At 25.8% G+C, this 21,438-nt stretch overlaps 2 protein-coding genes across 7 annotated transcripts in view; both read left to right on the plus strand.

The window, feature by feature from the left end:
* Positions 1 to 3,480, plus strand: part of LOC100208926 (protein white) — a 35,236-nt gene extending 31,756 nt beyond the window's left edge. For 2 of the 4 annotated variants that reach the window (XM_065805555.1, XM_065805554.1), the window contains exons 15-20: positions 185 to 242; positions 324 to 401; positions 1,508 to 1,613; positions 1,786 to 1,886; positions 2,731 to 2,804; positions 3,114 to 3,480. In XM_065805555.1, coding sequence (XP_065661627.1) covers positions 185 to 242; positions 324 to 401; positions 1,508 to 1,613; positions 1,786 to 1,886; positions 2,731 to 2,804; positions 3,114 to 3,215 — 519 coding nt within the window. In that variant the 3' untranslated portion in view covers positions 3,216 to 3,480. Of the gene's footprint in view, positions 1 to 184; positions 243 to 323; positions 402 to 1,423; positions 1,614 to 1,785; positions 1,887 to 2,730; positions 2,805 to 3,113 lie in introns of all 4 variants that reach the window. The other 2 variants (XR_010640825.1, XR_010640824.1) reach the window with 2 other exon arrangements.
* A 2,891-nt stretch (positions 3,481 to 6,371) lies between these two features.
* Positions 6,372 to 20,496, plus strand: LOC100206349 (bone morphogenetic protein 2-like). 3 transcript variants are annotated; one of them, XM_065805558.1, is made up of 6 exons: positions 6,372 to 6,408; positions 6,608 to 6,717; positions 6,853 to 6,972; positions 17,835 to 17,899; positions 18,343 to 18,679; positions 18,875 to 20,496. In XM_065805558.1, the coding sequence occupies exons 5-6, from the start codon at positions 18,367 to 18,369 to the stop codon at positions 19,675 to 19,677; spliced, it is 1,116 nt and encodes a 371-aa protein (XP_065661630.1). In that variant the 5' UTR covers positions 6,372 to 6,408; positions 6,608 to 6,717; positions 6,853 to 6,972; positions 17,835 to 17,899; positions 18,343 to 18,366; the 3' UTR covers positions 19,678 to 20,496. The 3 variants fall into 3 exon arrangements, with proteins under 3 accessions (XP_065661630.1, XP_065661629.1, XP_065661631.1); XM_065805557.1 differs by lacking the exons at positions 6,372 to 6,408; positions 6,608 to 6,717; positions 6,853 to 6,972 and adding an exon at positions 17,485 to 17,653; XM_065805559.1 differs by lacking the exons at positions 6,372 to 6,408; positions 6,608 to 6,717; positions 6,853 to 6,972; positions 17,835 to 17,899 and adding an exon at positions 18,128 to 18,224.
* Positions 20,497 to 21,438: the final 942 nt, after the last annotated feature.

The raw sequence follows: 21,438 nt of genomic DNA on the forward strand, positions 1-21,438 counted from the left end.
TTGTACAAGTATAAATTTGGTATCTTCAATTGTTCATATGTGTAACATTTTTTTATAAAATTATGTGTGCATCTATTCTTGAGCAACTTTATATAAACCTATTTTTTGTCTGTTAAAGGTAGTTAGGTTAAAGGTAGTTTTTTGGAACATTATTATCTTAATTGATATTTCTCTTGTTTTGTAGTTTCCATGGTATTTTATTGGTCCAGTAATTTATTCTCTTATCTATTACTTCATGGTTGGTATGAACATTTTAAAAAGTTTTTAAATATTTATACCTTGTTGTTTATGAGTTTTTTAATAGGGTACTTTGTTATTTTTAGGGCTTCGTCTAGACTCAGCAGCTTTTTTTCTTTCCCTTGTTGTTCTAGAGCTTTTAACACAGAGTGCTCTATCATTTGGTATTTTTTTAATTTTAAAAAATTCAATATTAGGGTTTCACCATTATATATATATATATATATATATATATATATATATATATATATATATATATATATATATATATATATATATATATATATATATATATATATATATACTATATATGTAATATATATTTATATATATATATACTATATATGTAATATATATTTATATATATATATATATATTATATATATATGTATATATATATATTTGTATATATATATATGTATATATATATAAATATATATTATATGTATATATAGGTATATATATTTATATATATGTATATATATATATATTTATATATATATATATATATATATATATGTATATATATATATATATGTATATATATATGTGTATATATATACATACATACATAAATAAATATATATATATACACACACAAACATGTGTAATATATATAAATATATATATATATATATATATATATATATATATATATATATATATATATATATATATATATATATACACACTTATACAAGTATCAAATAATGCTAATTTAGGTATGCATTAAACATGGATAGCTGTCTGCAGGGGCTACAGTAAATACATCAACAAAAATTTGGGTTCAAGCAGTAATTTTAAACAAAAATTTTACCAAAAAAAAGCAAAAAATTCGAAATTAAAAATTACTGTTCAAGCACCACACACACAATTAGGTTTGGTGGTTTTTATTGCCACTATTGTGCCAATAAAATTTTGATTTAAAATGTCAACTAAAGTCCGGACAGTTTTATAAAAACAGTAGAAAAAAATGTTTGTTTTTTTCTTTGCTGTTACTACAGTCTTTCATATCTAGATAGTACTTCTCTAAACACTTAGTAGTTGTATGTACTAAAGCTCTTGCAGATGTCTTTTTCAGTGTGATATCATCAATTATCTTTTATGCATTACTATGATTTTGTAGAGAAGTCAATAAATAGCTTAGTTTAAAAAATACAGTATTGATAAATATAACAAATTTTAGCTTTTAAGATTTATTGCTGATTGTTGAACTTTATACAAAAGCAAGTTTAATTATCGATATTGTTAAGATTCATCCACTGTGTAGGGTATTTGGTTTCTGCTGTATCACCTACTATTCAAGTTGCAACTGGTATTGGCCCACCTTTGATTATGCCTTTCATGTTGTTTGGCGGCTTTTTTCTTAAAGATAGGTACCACAAAATAAAATTTGTTTATTATATCAAATACTTTTCTTATTTGCATTGTTTGTTATGTTAATTCACTTTACTTATTATTATTGATTATCATGACAGTTCATTTTATTTATTTTAAGACCATGCTTGTTTGTAAAAAAATAGTGTTTACAGGCATATTCTTTTATAGATCAATTCCTGTATATTTTATTTGGTTAAAATGGCTTTCCTGGTTTAAATATGCAACAGAGTGTCTTCAAATTATCCAGTGGGATGAATATGGAGCAATAGGTATACCTGTATCTATAAATAATTATAAAAGTATGCTTTTGCAAACTGGGATCATTTGTGTCATCAATGTTTTTTGAAGCTTAAATTGTTAATGATAAACATCTTAGGCTTTTTAACTGTTATTAAAATTATCTATTCTTTGCACGTAACTCATAAGATAACTATAAAATAGTTTATGACATTTGAATGAGAGCATTGATCAGTTCATAAGATATCAATACTGGATCTCATTCCTTTAGCAAAGCTGCTGAATACAGTTTTTTTTTTCTATGAAATATACCTAAATTAAATAATGTAATTTTTTATTTCTGTTAAGAGAATTCTAAATTAATACTTAAAGATAATAGTAAAATATTTTTTATGTTAACATAAAATATTTTATTTTCATTCGTTGTATTAATTAGAGTTTTATTTTGGAAATGATGTGTCCTTAAAATATTGATTTAAACTCTAAAAAAAGAGATAAATTTTTTATTTTTAAACTGCAAAAAACAAAAATTGTAAAATAATTGTTGTGGAACTATGTTAAGAAGTTCAATGTTTTGACAGGCATCTTGATTTAACAAGAGAGAGTTATAAAGATAAATATCCTTGATATTTAATATATCTGTAATATGCTTTGAATTTGATTTTTATTAGCATTAATAGAAATAAAGTACAAAGCATAGATTTAGTGTCAAATATATTATTAAAGAAAGCTAAAATTAGTACGAAAGCCAAAGGTGTTTGCACAAGGTGTGCAAATAAAATTTGATATATTTCTATAAAGAATAATATTAGAAATTTTTAATTTTGTATTAGTTTTAGATTTCCGTAATTAACTAATATTTTTGCTTAATTGCAGGCGGATGTTCAGGTAACCAAACAATGTGCTACCATGATGGAAAATCTGTTCTTGTTACCAATGGTTACTCAGCGGTTCGTATTGATTTTTTTTTTAATTAAAAAGAAAAGGATTTAAAACATTGGTAACAGTAATAACGCTTTATAATTTATTGGGTTTCTCTCATTTCTTAGTCTGCATTTTCACTCACTTGTATGTGCCACCTCAATTAGTTTATTAAGTTTTTTTTTTAGTTTTTTTTTGTGATCACAAAAAAATGACGACTTCTACACTTTGAGCGGAGTTATATATTCATACTTTCCGCAAAAGTGTACCATTTTTTCTTTCACAGGTTTTTATTGCACTGCAAATTTTCATAAAGTATATTGTTTTTATGATTTTAGAGCAACTTCAATCGTAATATTGGTCTTCTGGTAGCCTTGGGTATAGGTTTTAGGTTATTGGCATTTTTATTCGTATTGATTCGAGCCTACCGCGCAAAATAAATATATATATACAAATATCTGACAAATTCATTTTATTTATAAAAGTTTATTTATTACTCTATTGTATTTAAATATTGTGCTTTTTAAATCTAAATGTGTCGATTTTCGAATCGATCTCTAGGTGTGAAAAAACTTTCGATAGATGTGTAAAATTTAAAAGATGTTATTATATATTTTATAAATTATTTATCAATATTAAATAACATTAAATGTAATAAAAACTAGCATTTGTTAATATATCTATTTCAACAAATTATCTTGAATATTAATGTCTAGTTAATAACGAGAGTTGGTTGTTACATAATATTACAGCTTTAAAGTTTAACAAATTTGTCTACTACCTAATTCACTTTAGATTATGCAGTTTTTTCATTTTTTTTCGAAATTTGACACTTATTGATATTAAATTTGATTTTAATCTTGACAAAACCAGTTTTACTGGCTTAAGTTATAATCGTACGATGGGCTAACTTAAAAAAAAAATTACTGTACAGACTTGAATGTATGTTCAGTTGTGTATAGCAAGTAGTTAACTAGAGTAAATCATTGTCTTTTAAGATATTTGGTTTTTAGAAACTTAGCTCACATTTGAATCAAAAATTTTTTCACATGAAATGTTCACCAAAGTATGTGGGGGGAATATATTTTTTACATATAAATTTTTTATATATTTGTGTGTATATGTATATATATATATATATATATATATACATATACACACAAATATATAAAAAGTTTGAATACATACTGAATTTAAGTTACAATGTATGAACAGCTCCTATAATTAGGATGGCCACAGCTTCTCTAAAGTCCTCAGGAATTATCTTTTTCCGGATATTTCCAGAATTCCGGATGTTTTTTTCAACTTTTAGTTTTTCCGGATATCCAAAATATTTTCCATACATACAAGTTTAGGTATATACTTTTGTAATATACTTGTTTTTAAAGCTTTTTCAGTCGTAACTCATAAAAAAAATATGAAAAGTTTGAAAAAAATCAGAAACAGCTCAGCTAAAACAAAATTAAAAAAAAATAAAGGAAAATATATTCCGGATTTTTTACGGATATTATACCCAAACAATTTACCGGATTTTTAAAATAAGACCTGGATGATGTATGAATCCTCTTTATCAAAAACTTCCTCTGAAATCTTCTATTATCCTCTGAAAAGTTAAAAATTTGATTAAATATCCTTTTTAACTCCTCTATTTTATTTTTTATTTCTTGGTGGTAGTATAATGTTCAAAATATCTGCAAAACTGGTTAACGCCTAAAAGTGCATCAAATGGTAAAAAATTGCTTAAGCAAATCCATGTTATTTAACATAAAAAATGACTTTATTGACCCCTTTTCTAAACCCCATAAGTGTAGAAACATGGACGTTAAGCCTATAGAATAAAAAAAAATCCTTTATTTTTATTCAAAATTGTTTAGTTTTGCAAAAAAAATCGTCTTAATTAGATGCAAAATCTCCTTTAAAATCCTCTATAATCCTTTTTTTCTTAGGAATTAATTTTTATGGTAACCCTGGTCCTGCTATTTCAGACTGATTTTATTATCTGCAATAGTTACATAAATGCCATGATTGTTTGGTTTGCTTTTTTCATTCCATTAATGTAGATAAATAACAGTGTAAGCAGGAATGAAATCTAGAACTATAACTAAAAGCTAGCAAGAGGATATCCTGCGAATGCTGTTAATAATAAAAACAAATTAGCCGACCAAATTTTGTCTTTTGTGTCTTCAAGCTCAATAACATCTAGAAGTAATTCAAATTCATTTAACTTGTTGATTTTAAAAAATGCCTAAAATTTTTTAATTAGAAATACAAAATATAGAATCCTCCTTGAAAACACTGCTTGTAAATTAACACCAAAAGTTTACAAACCAACGTTTGTCGGTTGTAATTATTTTATTGGGGCAGGGGACGGATCCTACTTCCTTCCCACTTCGCGCTGGCCTTGCAGTCAATGATAACATAAGACTGATTGCGTTAGCGTGATTATTTTTTTTAAGAATAAAACTTATAAAATCATTATTTGCAATACTAGCTGACGATTTAATGTTTAAACAGTATAAAAGCATATTTTTATTAGTGTTGTTACGACTTTTAAATAATTCGACTGTCAACTTAACAGGCTGATATAATTTCTAAAATTAACTAATAAATTTTTGAAATATTTTGACTAAACCGGATAAAAGTTGATTTAGTCGAAAAACGAAGTGAATTGAAGTGAATAAATAAGATAATTTTTATTAGCTTTTTATGTTTTAATATCATATCATTTAAATATTATTGTAAAAAAAAAATTATATGAGAGCCGGGCCTCTCTGACGACGGGACAATTTAATCCCAACCTCCAATGGTTTAGGTCCGTCCTAAAATACTTGCTAAATATCAAAAATTTAATGCAATCATATTTGCATTGGGGATGTATAGATGAAATTTAGACTTTAGAACTTCACAATTTCTTTTTACCTCAGGGCTCCGAGTCAGCTTAGAACGGCCCTGTCTGAAAGTATTTTTGAAATCATACGCATAGAATAAACAAACAAACAAAAATTTAATGAAATACATAAAAGAAAGTCTAATTAGGTATAAATATTGCTAACATGCACTTGTTAAAAAAAAGTGTAACTACACCACTTTATTGTTTATTTTTTTTATTTATAGTTTTACTGATTAAATATTTTTTCATTGGACAAACTCAAAATTTGTAATCTGCCTAAATATATTATTTTTAAAATAACTTAAGTCATGATCTACCACTATTTAAAATAAAGTTAAAAGTATAAATATAAATCATAAAATATAATTAAACTTTTAGTAAATTAGATCAACGGCTTCATTAACCTTGTTGGAGCATATCTGATCTAAGGTTAAAACGCATTAAATTATTTGCAAATATTTTTTTAATTATCCGAAAACATTCTTTAATAATTTAAATCTGTTGCATATATGCATAAATTTGTTGCATATATAAATTTGTTGCATATATGTTGCTTAAGAAGGTTCAACAACTTTTTTAACAAATTTAAATATATTTTCAAGCTAAACGTAATAAGCACATTTTTTTTATAACTATTTAAGTATAATTATAATGCAAGTTTATTTGTATTGCAAACTTATTAATTAGCTACCTTTTTTTAGTTTTGGACTAAAGATACTAATAAAATTGCATGGCATGTTTTAGTAAGTTCTTTTCATTTTTTCAGCGTATTATGTCAGCATAAGTTTTAACATAAGTTTTTTAGCCAAAAGCTACAAGATTTTTCATTTTATCAGCAAAGCATTTATTGTTGTATATTTATTTGTTGAACTATTAAAAGTTCTGGCACTATTTGATACAACTTGTTTGTCATTTTTATTGACTGTATACTTACGTTAACAGCGCTTGTGCAATGGATAAAGCTTTGGTTTCAAAATAAAGACATCCGAAGTTCGATGTCTTATCTATTCATATTTGCGAAATCGGTAAAGAAGGTGAAATCGGTAAAGAAGGTAAACTTTTTTTGTTAAATGCACGTATGCAGTATCTTGGGAAAAAACTATCAAGTCATATTGGATCGCTTTAAACACGCTTAGGTGCGTGTTTCTACAAACATTTCAAAAATTGTTATTATTTTTATCGTTTAGTTCAAAACTACTAGATGAACTTGGGTGATTCTAGTTATTGAAAAAAGTTCGAACTAGTAGGGGAAAAAAAAGACACCGACACCGATAACGACTATAATTTGGCAGGAAATCTTTTAACAGGTGGATATTTGATAATCTTGAAACTATCTGGTGACGTAAATCATTGTAAAGTTTTGAGAAAGATTGTTTACATGTTTTACATCGGTTTATAATAACATTACCATCGGTTTATAACAACATTAAGACTTTATTGAAAACATTCTCTCAGTATTTACATAATACATATTCTAAAATAATAATTTAATTGTAAAAGCTACAAGTAATCTAATACGTTCTGGAAAAACTGAGCTAAAGTCTAAAGCTTTAAAGCGCATTTTGTGAACAATGTGTTTAATTTTCAAATTGGGTCCTTTAGTTAAGGTGATAAGCTTGTAAGAAACCTTTTAGAAGCATCAAAGTTGTATTCATAATAAAAATAAGCAGTTATTAAAAACAATTATGGAATTAAGCATTGCATTAAAATAAAAAAAATTTAAACTAGAGATATTTTTTTTTTTTTTTTGCTATATAAATTTATTCAAGTCGTAAAACATAATATAAATATAAATAGCAGGGGCAAAAAAAAGACATAATTTGTCTTATCACCAAGCCCATACCAATATCATGTTTTAAAATTAAAAAAAAATTGAAAATCATAAAATGTGTAAAATAATGTCAAAAATTAAAAATATCAGTCAAAAAATACTTATTAAAAGCCACCAGGCCTTATAAAGAAATCTAAGTTTACCTTTACTTTTTTCATATGGAAGTGATATATAACGCTTATTTACAATTCGTTTCCATTCCTTTATAAATAATTTTGCAATCACTGATCCTAGTAATCTTAAGAAATTGAAACAGATTTTATAATCCTCTATCATTATAATAAATTACTTCAACATTTATACACTACTTACAAGTAAGTTTTTAGAACAACGAGTTTATAAAATAGAATAAAATAATTCATTTAACTGACCTAGTGATTTTGGCAATCTAATTTAAGTAAATTAAGGTCTCAGTTTTGTTGCTATAGTGTTGCTAAGGTTAACAATTAACAAATTAACTTGCGAGTAAAAAATTTTATTTTTAACACTTAGTTGGATGAAAGAGTTTAACAGAATCAAATATCAGCAGAAAATGGATAAAATTTTACATATTAAGAACTTATATTTTAAATGTTAACATCTTAGAAAAGTTTGGTAATAAAAATGAATTAAAAATATCTATTTATGGTTGATTAACTTTATGTTATATCTTATTTATTATTAAGTATTTCTTTTTTATATACTACAAAATTTCTTAGGGGTTTAATGTAGCCTCGAAATTCAAGGAATATATAAAAAAGACCTTAAAAAAACAAACAATGAAGCTACAATGGAAGGTGTTTTTACTTCTTAAATAAAAAAATACGGTTTCTGAAACGACGAGTTTTTCCACTTTCTTTTTTTTTTCTTAATTTCGTTATTTATCTAGGTGCTCGAAAAGTCCAAAAGGTTTTATCACAGAGCACCGTAGAATAATATTTAACCAGGTAGTTCACGCCTCCATCCTTACTAATGATACATGTATTATCAGAGCCGGCTTCGAACCAACGACCTCCAATTCTGAAGCCAAAATTCTAACAGCTACACCACGGCTCCTTTAACATTTAACATCAAAACTGTTTTTGATGTTGGTCAGGGCGTGTTGAAATTTTGAGCTTTGTTTCTCCAACATAATATTTTTCACATAAACACTCTAGTTTGCAGACTCCAGAATAAGATTTGTTAAGAAGTCGAAGCTTGTTTTTTTTTAGTTATTAACTGTTAAAGGTTTTTTGATGAGTTTACCCCGCATTTATATTTCTCTACCTATGATAGAGAAGTATAAATAAATTCTAAATTTTCGATTTTGTTAATTATTTTCCTTTTTTTTTTTAATTTTTTGAAAATATTTTGAAGAACTTTTTTATTATGACCATTTTCCATGAACATTTTTTAAGAATTTAATTTTTGATTTATATGTTCCTTTCCTGCATAATGCAAAAGCTTCTTGGATAAAACCTTTGAATAAAAAAAAAATTTTTCGGATCGTGGCAAGAATGCGTCTTTTTTTTTCAATTTATTATAGCATCTTGCAATAGATATTAAAGGGGTATACTCCGGATTCTTTATTTGTTATTAAAAGATCAAAAAAAGTTTATTGTGAGTGAATCAATTTCTTTTTCAATTGTATATTTTATATTTGTATGTTGATTGTTTAACAACTCCAATTGTCAACATACCTATTAAATGATTTTACATAAATTAGTGGTGTAAGAAATCGTACCTGCAAACCTAAACTTTTTAAAACTTATGAAAATTCTTTTATTTCTAAATTAATTTTTATATTGTCATTAACTTTCTTTACATTTAATGATCTTTCGTGCTAGCTGATTGATGATAATGTGTTCCATAAAACCAAGATAACATGTATAAGGAAAAATTTTAATTTCAAAAAAAGAGCATTAAACTGGGAAGTTTACGTCACCTTCCTTACCAATGCTGTTCATCGGGCTAGAGCCGGCTATTAAATATTAAAATAATATAATTTAATGGATTCTTAATGAGAAAATATATATTGACAGTTTTTATTGGATATTAAAATCTAATTTTTGTAAATACGTCATTTGAAAATTAAAAAATATTTTAGAAATAATTCATTTCCACTAGCACATATTAATAGTTTCACTAGCACACATTAATAGCACATATTAATAGCACAACACGTCTTGTAAAATTGAAATTCAACCCTATAAACAATTTGTACAGTTGCTCACAAAAATTTGCTTTTGACCTCAAAATCTTTTGAAAAAAAGTATGATTTTTGGTCAATAAAGACAAGTTTAACGCAAGTTACTTAGTGGGCATTGGGCGTCCTAAGACGTCTGTTAGGCATCCGTCAGAGGTCTTGGGACACCAAGTGCTCACTGGGTGTTAGTTGGCTATAAGACAGAGGTATCAAAAGTAAAAGAAACTTAGTATAGATCCAGTAAAAGATAAAAGAAGTGACATTAAATACAGAGTTAGCAGATTATACGTATGTGATGCTACTATCTAACCCAAGTAGCAGAATAGAAAGAATCTCCAGAAAATGAAAAAAACCTACAGAAAATGAGAAAAATCTTTAGAAAAGAACCTACAAAAAATGATGTAAAAATCAAGGCAAAGCTAGAAAAAATGTAACAAGACTATTCTATTGTAAAAAAAACTGTTTTATTTTTATCTACGCTTTCCTTCGCCTGCTTTGGTTTCCCATCCGTACCAGATAAATTCAGTTTCAAAAGCATACCACTGAAATAAGCAACCACTGTTATTGTTATTACAATTACCAAAAGCTCAGTAAAAACGAAATTAAACTTAAAGTATAAAATTTTAAATGTAACAACGGTTGAGTGGAATGTCGCAAAGTTTAGAAGATTGCAATGAGTGTCATTTTGTCAAAAAACAAAATAAGGAATAATGTCACAAATAAATTTAATGATCAAAAACATAATATGGAATAATGTAACAAAGAAGTTTAATAGTGTCGAAAACAAAATAAAGGAATATTTTTGCAAATTATTTTAAATTGTATCAGCACAAAAAAAATTTATCGACTGACTTATATAGGTAGAACACGCAGAAGTGTACATACATCAACTGACTTGAATATGTTAAACATGAAGTGAGTTCATTTTTCGACACTATTCCTGTCACTCATAGTAAAATTAGTTTATTCTAGTTAGATAAATCCATATAAATTTTAGGCTTTTCTGTGTAATTAAATAAATGCAGGTACTAAATACAGGTAGTAATTAAAGGTACAGGTAATATATAAAGCAAAAAAAGTACAATCGACATTAAAACTTCTTTTTTATTTTAATATTAATTACGAATCAATGTGACGAGACTGTTAGGTCTACTTATACCCTATAATACCCTATAACTAATAATACACTATATACCCTATAAATGTCAAAAAAATACGTCTGAAAGACATCTTTTGTTTATTGATGGGACAGGTTCTGAAGTTCCACTGCTAGACTATGATACCCCCTCCCATGCCCATAAAGAAAGCATTAACAAAATAATTTTCATTAAATACATTAAGTACTAGCTAAAATGTCTTATTTTATAAGATACCCAAAAAGTATAACAAATAAAACTCTATGGTTTTATAATAAAGTTTATATAACAAAATTTGTTTTAAACTAATAAATGTATGAATGACTTTGTTTGTTTTATTTGCAAAAAAATTTTTTTTTTAAAAGTCGCAGTCATAAACGTCATAAAAATAAGTCTGAAAGGTTATGTCATGGCGTTTTCAGACCTTGCAAATTTTTTTCCAATGCTATTTAAAACAAACTGTTCATAAAATTCCCATGGCATTAGTTTGTATTAAAACTTAATTTGTTTGAAAAGAACCATTAAATCTAAATCATTTTATATAAACATTAAAAAGTTTAATTTAATTATTGAAGGATAAATCTTTATGATCTTAGACAATACATTAGAAACATACAAACAAGGCAATACATTAGAAACATTTGTTACAACAATATTAAAGTTTAATAAATTGATATTTAACTTAACTTTGTAATAAATTAATTAATTAAACTTTATTTTAATTTTATGCCAATGTTTAAAATAGTTTTTTTAACGCTATAATAGTTATTTGTAGATAGATCAACCAATATTTCTTTATGAAAATGTTCAGATACTGTTTTAATACTTAAAATATAACTAAATAATTCTAGAACAAGAAAAATGGCATATAAAGCTATTTAATGGCATATAAGGTCATTTTTTGGTAGGTACTTTTTGTCTTACAACGACAGTATAACCTTTCTTTTAATGCGGTTTTATTTTTGTGGCTGTAGTTTATCTTTTTTATTTAATTTACGTCTGGATAATTTTCAATAATTCTACTGACGCAAAGAGAGAGATTTGTCGATACTTTCTTGAAGCAGCGTCAAAGTTACTGACGCCAATTTGCCGCTTTAAGCTATGAACCTTTTTACAAACTGAGTTATAAGATTTTGTCTTACCGTCACCAAACAAATATTTTATTAATAAAGTGACTACATAATAAAATGACGTTCTTGTCTGTAAATTGATGTTTTTTTGTGTTTGTTTATTTTTTGTTTATACTTTTAATTTTTTTTACGTTACGCTGTGGTGATTCATTGTTAAAGTATTTTGAAATAACACTTTGTTTTAAGACCTTGCCTAGGTTTAGAAATTTAAAACAATTTAAAAAAAATTTATCTTCAGACATTAATTTCCGCAAAAAAACAAAAACAAAAAAAAAACAAGCTTTTAAGATTGGAGTTACACCCTCCTCTTACCCTTGAAACCATCCAGGAACCCATTCAGCTTTAATTAACATTGTAAACATTGTAAATTTTTTCCAGTTACCATAACAGTTTAGTTTTCTAAACTGACGCCTATTTTTTTAATATAACAATTAAAGCATAAAAAATTTAATTTTAAAATTGATCAGAAGAGGTATACTTTACTTAAGTAAAATTTTGATTCGGGAAGTTCTCTTTATAAGAGTTGATTTTATTTAATTTTATTTAAAATTTTTAATTTAGTTTTGAATTGAGTTTTTAATTTTTATTTAAACGTTCTAGCAAAGTTCCATACTTGCAACAAAACCTTTTGAACCTGTTATCAGCCAATATCTTGTATTTTTGAACACTCTGTGATCCATTTTTTTGTGATACGACTTTATACCATCCTTGCTATAGCATAAATAGTAATGCTGGTCCACAAAGTCATTTCCACTTTGAGTTATGTCTTTATACTCTTCGAAATACTTATCTATCCCACTGTAAGTTGTTGGTATATTATTAAGTTCGTGATCTTTGCTATACGAAGACCAATCCATATGACCCCAACGCGGCTTCCACGAAAACCATGTTTCCACTTGATTGGTTATTAAAAACATAATAAAAAATAAAAGAATCATCTTTAAGGATTATATTAAATTTTTCTTGTTCACTTGGTAAAGTTTAATTGGATGAGGTGTCTGGAATCTTCTCTTTTTAAAAATGATACTTTTTTAATAAAATTAAAATCTACAACTTTGTAATATTTTTTTATTTACTTTCCCGTACTTTCAGTTTTTTAGTAGCTTTAGTAGTAAATTTAGTAGCTTTAACTTATGAGCGTCTTTACATAAAGAGTTTAAGAAAAATTATTTTAGTAGTAATTCAATATATGATTCAGTAATCGAAATAGAAAATTTATCGTTTGATTCAGTAATCGAAATAGAAAATTTATCGTTTGAATAAATAAATTAATATTTAACCGTACTCAGTTTCTCTTCATTCATTTCATATAATACTTTTCTTATTCTATGTTTTTTAAAAATACGTTTTTATTAAACCAGTACTAAGTTACTTATATCAGATTTATATTTAGCCGTAAATACAGAGCTCGCAGCACCATGTGTGGGAGAGGGTGGGTGGAGGAGGAGGGGGAGGGGAGGGGATAGGCATGTGGGTGGGGTGTGTGGAGGAGCAGGTCAAGGAAGTTTTTATTCTCAATAAAGTATAAAAAATAAGATAAAATATTTCCTTTCGTGAGAACAATAATTTTTTTTTTTTTCCTTACTTTTTTTGATGTTTTTTATTACAGTTTAAAGAGCCTTTTGTTATAAAATTTAAAAGATAAAGTATAAAGATATAATCAAAATCACAAATAAAGATCGTAAATAAGAAAATAAAAGATAAATAAAGATAAAGTATAAAGATATAATTAAAATTACAAATAAAGATCGTAAATAAGAAAATAAAGAACGCGGCGACTCGTACAAGCTCGTAAGGTCTTGTTGTTAACCACTAAAATGCACGTCATAAATAAAAGTGGTAAAAGATAATCAAGATACAGTTTTTTATTATTATTATTTTGTACTGAGGAATTGGTTATATATATATATATATATATATATTTATATATATATATATATATATACACATATATGTATATATACATATATTTATATAAATATATATATATATATTTATATATATATATATATATATATATATATATATATATATATATGTATATATATATATATATGTATATATATATATATATATATATATATATATATATATATATATATATATATATATATATATATATTTATATATATATATATACACATATATGTATATATACATATATTTATATAAATATATATATATATATTTATACACACACATATATATATATATATATATATATATATATATATATATATATATATATATATATTTGTAATCATTATCAAGACCCGCTCACATTGCCATAACCCCCCCCCCCTTCTTCTCACTTCTCTGTTAAAGGACCTTTTTTTTTTAAAGAAAATTCTAAATATAGAGGGCTTCTTTTAAAAATTGACGATTGTGCCCCTCCACTTTGAAAACCGTGTCGTCGGCCCTGTTATAATCATGATTAAAAATTTTCGATATTCACAGAGGCGGATTTACAATTTTGCCGCCCATAGGCTATAAAAAAATTGCCACCTACATGCAGAAAAAAAGTGCATTAGGTCAAGAAAGGAATACGCGCTGCTTTCTTAACTCTATATTTTTATTAAAACAGTTATAATCTAATGATTTATTGACATAAAATAAACAAATAAACAGATAAATATCCTCTTACAAAAAATCAATTTGGAATTTTTAATAATTATTGCTATGAATTTTTTTTAAATTGGATTTTTTATTTAAATCGAATTTCTGAAAAGAATTCCTTTGAAAGATTAATTTATTGTTTTTGTCAAACTGTTGAAATATTTTTTATTTGTATCACATTTGCGTCTCCTTAAAAAAAAGAAAAGGTTCCCCATTTTCTTTCATTTCATTTTTTTAGGACCTTCAGATTCTGGTGCAGAGGAAATGAGGGGGAGGGAGAGGTTGCATACCCCATCCCTCTGTATAAGTCTGGTTTTATTAAACCATTAACTGGTTTTATTAAACCATTATTATAATTATCTTTAAAAATCTGAAAAGCGCTCGTAAAGTTTATAAAATAGCTCTAATTACTTTTTATATTGTATAAATACTTTATTTTATAAAACATGTTTGTAAACGTCAAAATGGTACCCCTTTACATATGACAAAATGAATATACAATTATTATTTGATATATATTTTTCTTGTGAAAGTCCACTCGAACACTCGAACATCTTGCGATAATTTTAAACAATTTTTTTTTTCATTTTTTTAAACGTTCTTTAATACTTTAATTAACTGCGAAGCATTTTTTTTTAGTGTTGCAAACTAGCAAGTCAAAATTCAGTTGTAAATCTATGCGAAATAAAACTTGGTCATTGAATGTTATATGCTATATGGAATTTTAGATATAGATATGTGATGATATATGAATATTGGAAAAGTGCTTCAAGAGAGTCAAGAATAAAATTTTAAGAGACCGTCGATTGACGGTCTCTTAAAATTTTATTCTTGACGGGTGACGGTGACGGTCTCTTGAAGCACTTTTCCAATATTCATATATCATCAGATATGGATTTAAGAAATGTTATAAAAAGTTACACCAAATGAAATCATCAAAACATATTTTGAAGACTTTAAAAGCAATATTTGAAAACACCAAAATATATTTTGAAGACTTTCATAGCGACATGTAAAAACATTAAAACATATTTTGAAGACTCATATAAACACATTTAAAAAACTTCAAAAATTCAGCTTCAAAAGAATTACATCACGTAATTAGATACGCAACATAAAAAAATATATAAAAAAAAAGTTATTTATAATGAAGTGTGTTGTCATTAAGATTAAAGACTTGCCGCAGTAAACTTTGCACAACCACAAAGAATTAAACACTTTTCTTAAACAAATCTAACTGCGTTTATTTATTTTTTGTCTATTTAAAACATCTCGTATTTTTTCTATTATTATTTATTTATAATTAATTATATTAAATATAAAAAACAGGTAATTTTGTAATCGGTATGCAAGTTGGTAGGAGGGTTCACTTAGTACAAAACAGTTAGAAGAGTTACAAAACGTTTGAAATCTGTATTAAAGGTAGAAAAAAAAACAAAAAAAAAATATATTTCGACTTTACTGTCCTATTTTATTTTCTTTCTGTGAAGTTTCAGCCAGGTTTACAAAACCTAATTCTGATTTGCAATTTATATATAATGCATTTCTTGTAAATAACATAAAATAATAAATTTTATGGAATAATATGTTTTATAATAGATCGAAAAAAATCTCTATACTTTGGCATCCACAGAATAATATTCATAGAAAAATAAGTTTTTTTAAATCAATAAATTTAAACTTTCATTAAAAAAATATTATGGCGTTCAAAAACAATTTTCATCCAAGGTTTATTTCCAGTTTATGGGATAACTGATGTCGAATCGTTATTATGTAAAAATGATCAATGACTATTATCAAAAAAATCAAAAAGCATAAGAATGAAACTATATAAAATATATATATATATATATATATATATATATATATATATATATATATATATATATATATATATATACAAACATGAATAAATATATATATAAATATATATAATATATATACATAAAAATATATATATATATATATAAATACATATATATATATATATATATATATATATATATATATATAAGAGAGAGAGAGAGAGAGAGAGAGAGAGAGAGAGAGAGAGAGAGAGAGAGAGAAGAGAGAATTGCATATTGGTAACGTATGCAGTGAGCTAAGTTATTGGCAAACACGAGTTAAAAAGTTTAAACAGGAATTTTAACAAAATGCACAACAACTACATACGGTAAAAACATGAAATTTTTAGTGCATCTTTGCCATTTTTTAAACACATAGTTTGAAATAAATTTTTTCAGCAAGATGACTTCTATGCAAATTCAGAAAGAAAAAAACAACAACAGAAAAAAGGTATTTACTACTGCAGCGTAAAATAAAAGTTCTCCTTTTAATTTTCTCATAAAAGAATCTTCTAACCAATAAAATTAACAATTGCTTCTTTATTAATTCCAAAATTAAAAAATTATTTATTTAGTTATTTTCAAATAATAATGGGCGTTTTGTCTGGGCATTTTTGATTCTGTTTTTTCAAATAACAAAATCATAATATTAACTTCACCCAACAAAGTTCTTCCTTTAGAAATAATAACGGAAAAATCATTTTTCTTTTTTTATTTTATCAAAATATAATGAAATTCTTCATTACCTTTTTCTTACATGAACCTCAAAAAAAAAAAAAAACTTTTATTTGAACAAACCTAGAAAAATAACAAAATTTGCGTTAACCCTGATATTAAACCGTTACCATGAAAATACGTTGAAAAATCAAGATGGCTTTAAAAACTAAACTAAAGTAGGTCTGGCTTTTTTTATAACCTGGAGACATGAAGGATTATCCACAATTTGTCACTTTAATTTAAAAATTAAATTCACAATAATCATGATGCAATTTTTTTAGAAGCAAAGTTTTAATTTATGACAGCAGTATTTATAACATTATAATATAGTCTAACAATAAATTTAAAAGTTTCTAAAATTTTATTTAAAAAATTTTCAATAGGTGTTCTTTAAATCTTTACAACACAAACTACTAATGATGTAATGATGTAAGATGTAACTAAAAATTAAACAACGAAACTTCAATAAAAAAAATTACAAAAACAACAATGCCAATAGCAATCAAGAGATACTCATAAAAATTGTCATTGTGAATTATGTACTAAAGAGGTATAAAAAATCTTTAGCATCACACTTATGCTTTTGATACCTTGACCTTACTTGTTGCGCTGTTAAGACAGGTCATTCAGCATATATTTGGATTTTGCTATCAAAAATACCCTGTTGACATTTCTGATAAAGATTAAGATGTGAAAATTTCATTCTTTTGTTATTGAACTTTTGTGTTTAGTGTTACAAAGTACGACGCAGCGCGTTATTCACAAACTGTTCGTTTTAAAAGAATCTTCTGTGTTGGTAAGATATCAATTGATTGTAAAAAAGTCAATTACTATAATATCAAATATTTTAATTTTTTAGGCGACGAATTATTTATTAATGCTTAATTTTTAAAAAAAAAAAGTAAAATAATATAAAATTAATAAAACACGAATTCCAAATATTGATTATTGTTTTTATTTTTGTTTGCATTGTTTACATTACAAAATGACACTACAAGTGACGTACTCCATACCCAATTACAGTAATTGTGTTGAACGCACTAATCGACAACGTAGCAATAAATTGGGCGCTTCAATGACTGATCTATTTTTTTAATTATTTAAAAAACAAAAATATTGAGGTTTTATTTTTTATAAACTTTAAAAGTGTACATTTTGTAAAAGTGACTCTGAAGGTTAAGGATTGTTTTTCTTTGCATTAAATTAACTCGTGAATTTTTACGTTGCTTGATACTTTAGAAAACATCGCACGTTGAAATTTAAATGGATATTGGAAGCAGAAGTAAATGGTGGGTTTTTTTCGTTTTGAATTTAATTTTAGAACCCGCTTTTGGTTTACATGAAAACAACAGATTTTTTGAAAGTAGCGATAAACCAATCAGAAGAGAAGAAATAAAAGCAGTACTAGAAGCAAAGTTTTTAAGCATTCTAGGACTACCATTTAAACCGGATAAGCCGAAGAATAAAATAAAAATACCTAACCATGTCTGGAAACTATATTACAAATGGTCAGATAATACTTATCATGATCTTGATAAAAATAATGCAGATACAATCCAGTTTCATCATCATAAAGGTATAAATGTGGTTTGGGTTATATATATATATATATATATATATATATATATATATATATATATATATATATATATATATATATATATATATATATATATATATGTATGTATATATATAATATATATTTATATTTATATATATATACACGCGTATACATGCACACTTTATGTATAAATAAACTTATATATTTTAGAAAAACCATCAATCCATCACGTGAATGAACAAAAATATCAAGAAAATGTAGAACACCTTGAGTTTGAAATAAATTTTTTAAACGAATGCAAGCAACTTCATCGCGCAGAACTACATGTCTTCAGCGAACCTCATAATGATCTTCGAGAAAGAAAACCATATCAAGTAACAATATATAGTAATGATAGCACTTTGCCTTATATAAAGAAAAAAATTTCGGGATCACGTGTAGGCTTTAATACTTTAGAAGTCACTGAATTAGTTCAAAAAAGTATGAATAATACTCCGGTATTAAATATCGGTATAACTCAAAACGACCGTTTACATCTTCGACGCCGAAGAAACACTGACGATAACGAATGGAACACCAAAAGACCTGTTCTTGTCATTTATACTTTATGTGGGGAAAAAATTACAAAAGTTGAAAAAAGCCATCATCGAAGTAAAAGAGAAGCCATTGAGAAAAATCCAAACAGCGACAATAAGCAAGATTTATGCCATTTACACCCGTTTGAATTTGACTTAGTAAAGGTTGGTTGGAATGAGTTCGTTTTGTATCCTTCTTTGTATAGATTAAACTTCTGTGCTGGCAAATGTCCGAATCCGCTAAGTCATCATTTTAATGGTACCAATCATGCGGTTATACAAAACAATGTTTTAAAAATAGCAAAAGACAAAGTTCCGCCATTATGCTGTATACCCAGCGAGCTTGAAGCGCAAACAATCATTTATATAGATCATGAAAATAAAATGATCATTAAAAGACCTGACAAAATGATTGCAACTGCGTGCGGATGTCGCTAAAGTTAAGAAAATTGAAAAAAAAGTATAACCTTGTACGACAAAATACAGTCTATGCTACAACTGAAGAAAAAGTTGCAAAAAAAAAAGCCATTTCTAAAAACTTTTAGAATATGAGATTACGATTAACCTAGTGTGTACATCCAAACTTAGTAACCACCCAAAGATCAGTTAGGTAACTGCGTAATTATTACGTGCTTTGAGAGTATTTTAAACTTAATTGCCATTATGTTACTGGTTTTATCAAGTATCGATTTATTACTTTTCGACCTTAAATTAATTTTAGTTTATTTTATTGGCAACAATTTACAACTGAGAGGCAAAAAAAAAAAAAAATTATCCACAAGTTTACATATATTACATATCGTTTTAATGAAAATCGTTTTCTGCCAAAAACTATATTGTTTTTCACAACGAAGAATTTATCGATTGTTTTTGTATATCATTTTTGTTTGCGCTTATCTCACGCATAACAAGAGAATGTTTGATAGTTGAAGTGTTTCTTATTTTTCTTCTAAATATGAAAACACAACCGAATATTTTAATCTTATTGTATCCTTGTTAATTTTGCTATTGAATGAATAGAATGAACAACTTTAATGTAATCGATATAACATTAGGAATCTTGGCGGCGTTTTTATAAAATCGTTTACAAGTTGTTTAAACATAACTGGGGCGAGTCTGCATCGACGTTTTCGGTTTGATATAAGTTCAGAGGTACAATAATCTTGGATTTCCTTTTATAAAACTTTAATTTAATGATATAGTGTTCATTATTCTTCACCGTTAACAGCAAACAACAGAAGACAAAAAAAAAAATAATAGTACAATGGGAAGGTTTCTAGAAAAATGTTCATTTGTGAAAACTACTACAAATTATTAAATAAAATATTTAAACTAATATTTATTTGTCAATAGATTTTTGTTTATATAATAAATTATAAATTTTACATCTAAAATGATTTTTTACATGTGAACCAAGCGAGATTTTTATTTTGTTATATATTATATATATATATATATATATATATATATATATATATATATATATATATATATATATATATATATATATATATATATATATATATATATATATATATATATCAAGCCAATATCATTTCACAAAAACATTTATCTTATAATTTTTTATAAAGTCAATAACCCACGCGGGTCATTTACTCTATAATTCACAATAATATTCAGCCCAAGAGTTTCTATATTTAAGTTTTTATAAGTTTTAGGAAAATATAATGAAAAACCTCCAACTTTTGCCAACTGGAAACATCAAAAAAAAAAACAACCTGCACACCCCCTTTGGGATGAGCCTGAGTTTAGTTATGCATTTATTCTCAACAGTACTGAATTGGCGGAAAAAACATGATATAAATTGTTTTTCCTTTTTGAAGAACTAAGAAAGCTTGTTTTTGAATTTAAATTTGTTTCCAAAGATCGTGGACAGTTTGTTACCTAAAACTATTAAAGGAAGGATTAAGGATAGTAGATCTAATCAAATAGTTGACGAAGGAATATTATTTTATATTATTATTATAGTAATATTCTAGAATGGAACTTTAACTTCTATGAGCCAAGTGTCTAACAACATCCGGGCTATAGAAGACCAACTCGGAAGAGAACGAGTCCATTTGTCATAATTGTTTTTAATCTCGTTGACCGAATTAGCGGCAACTATTGAAGCAGGCAAAGCATTCCATGTTGACACTACTCGATTTTTGAAGAAAATGTGTCTTTGACTGTTTTTTG

This window comes from Hydra vulgaris, chromosome 09 (genome assembly GCF_038396675.1).
Source record: "Hydra vulgaris chromosome 09, alternate assembly HydraT2T_AEP".
In the NCBI taxonomy this organism is placed as follows: domain Eukaryota; kingdom Metazoa; phylum Cnidaria; class Hydrozoa; order Anthoathecata; family Hydridae; genus Hydra; species Hydra vulgaris.

Excerpts from the sequence above, each read along its gene's own strand:
- LOC100206349 (XM_065805558.1), top strand. The coding sequence starts at position 18,367 with ATGGATATTGGAAGCAGAAGTAAATGGTGGGTTTTTTTCGTTTTGAAT. Across the intron at positions 18,680-18,874 it reads CCAGTTTCATCATCATAAAG|AAAAACCATCAATCCATCAC; the intron begins GTATAAATGTGG and ends TATATATTTTAG.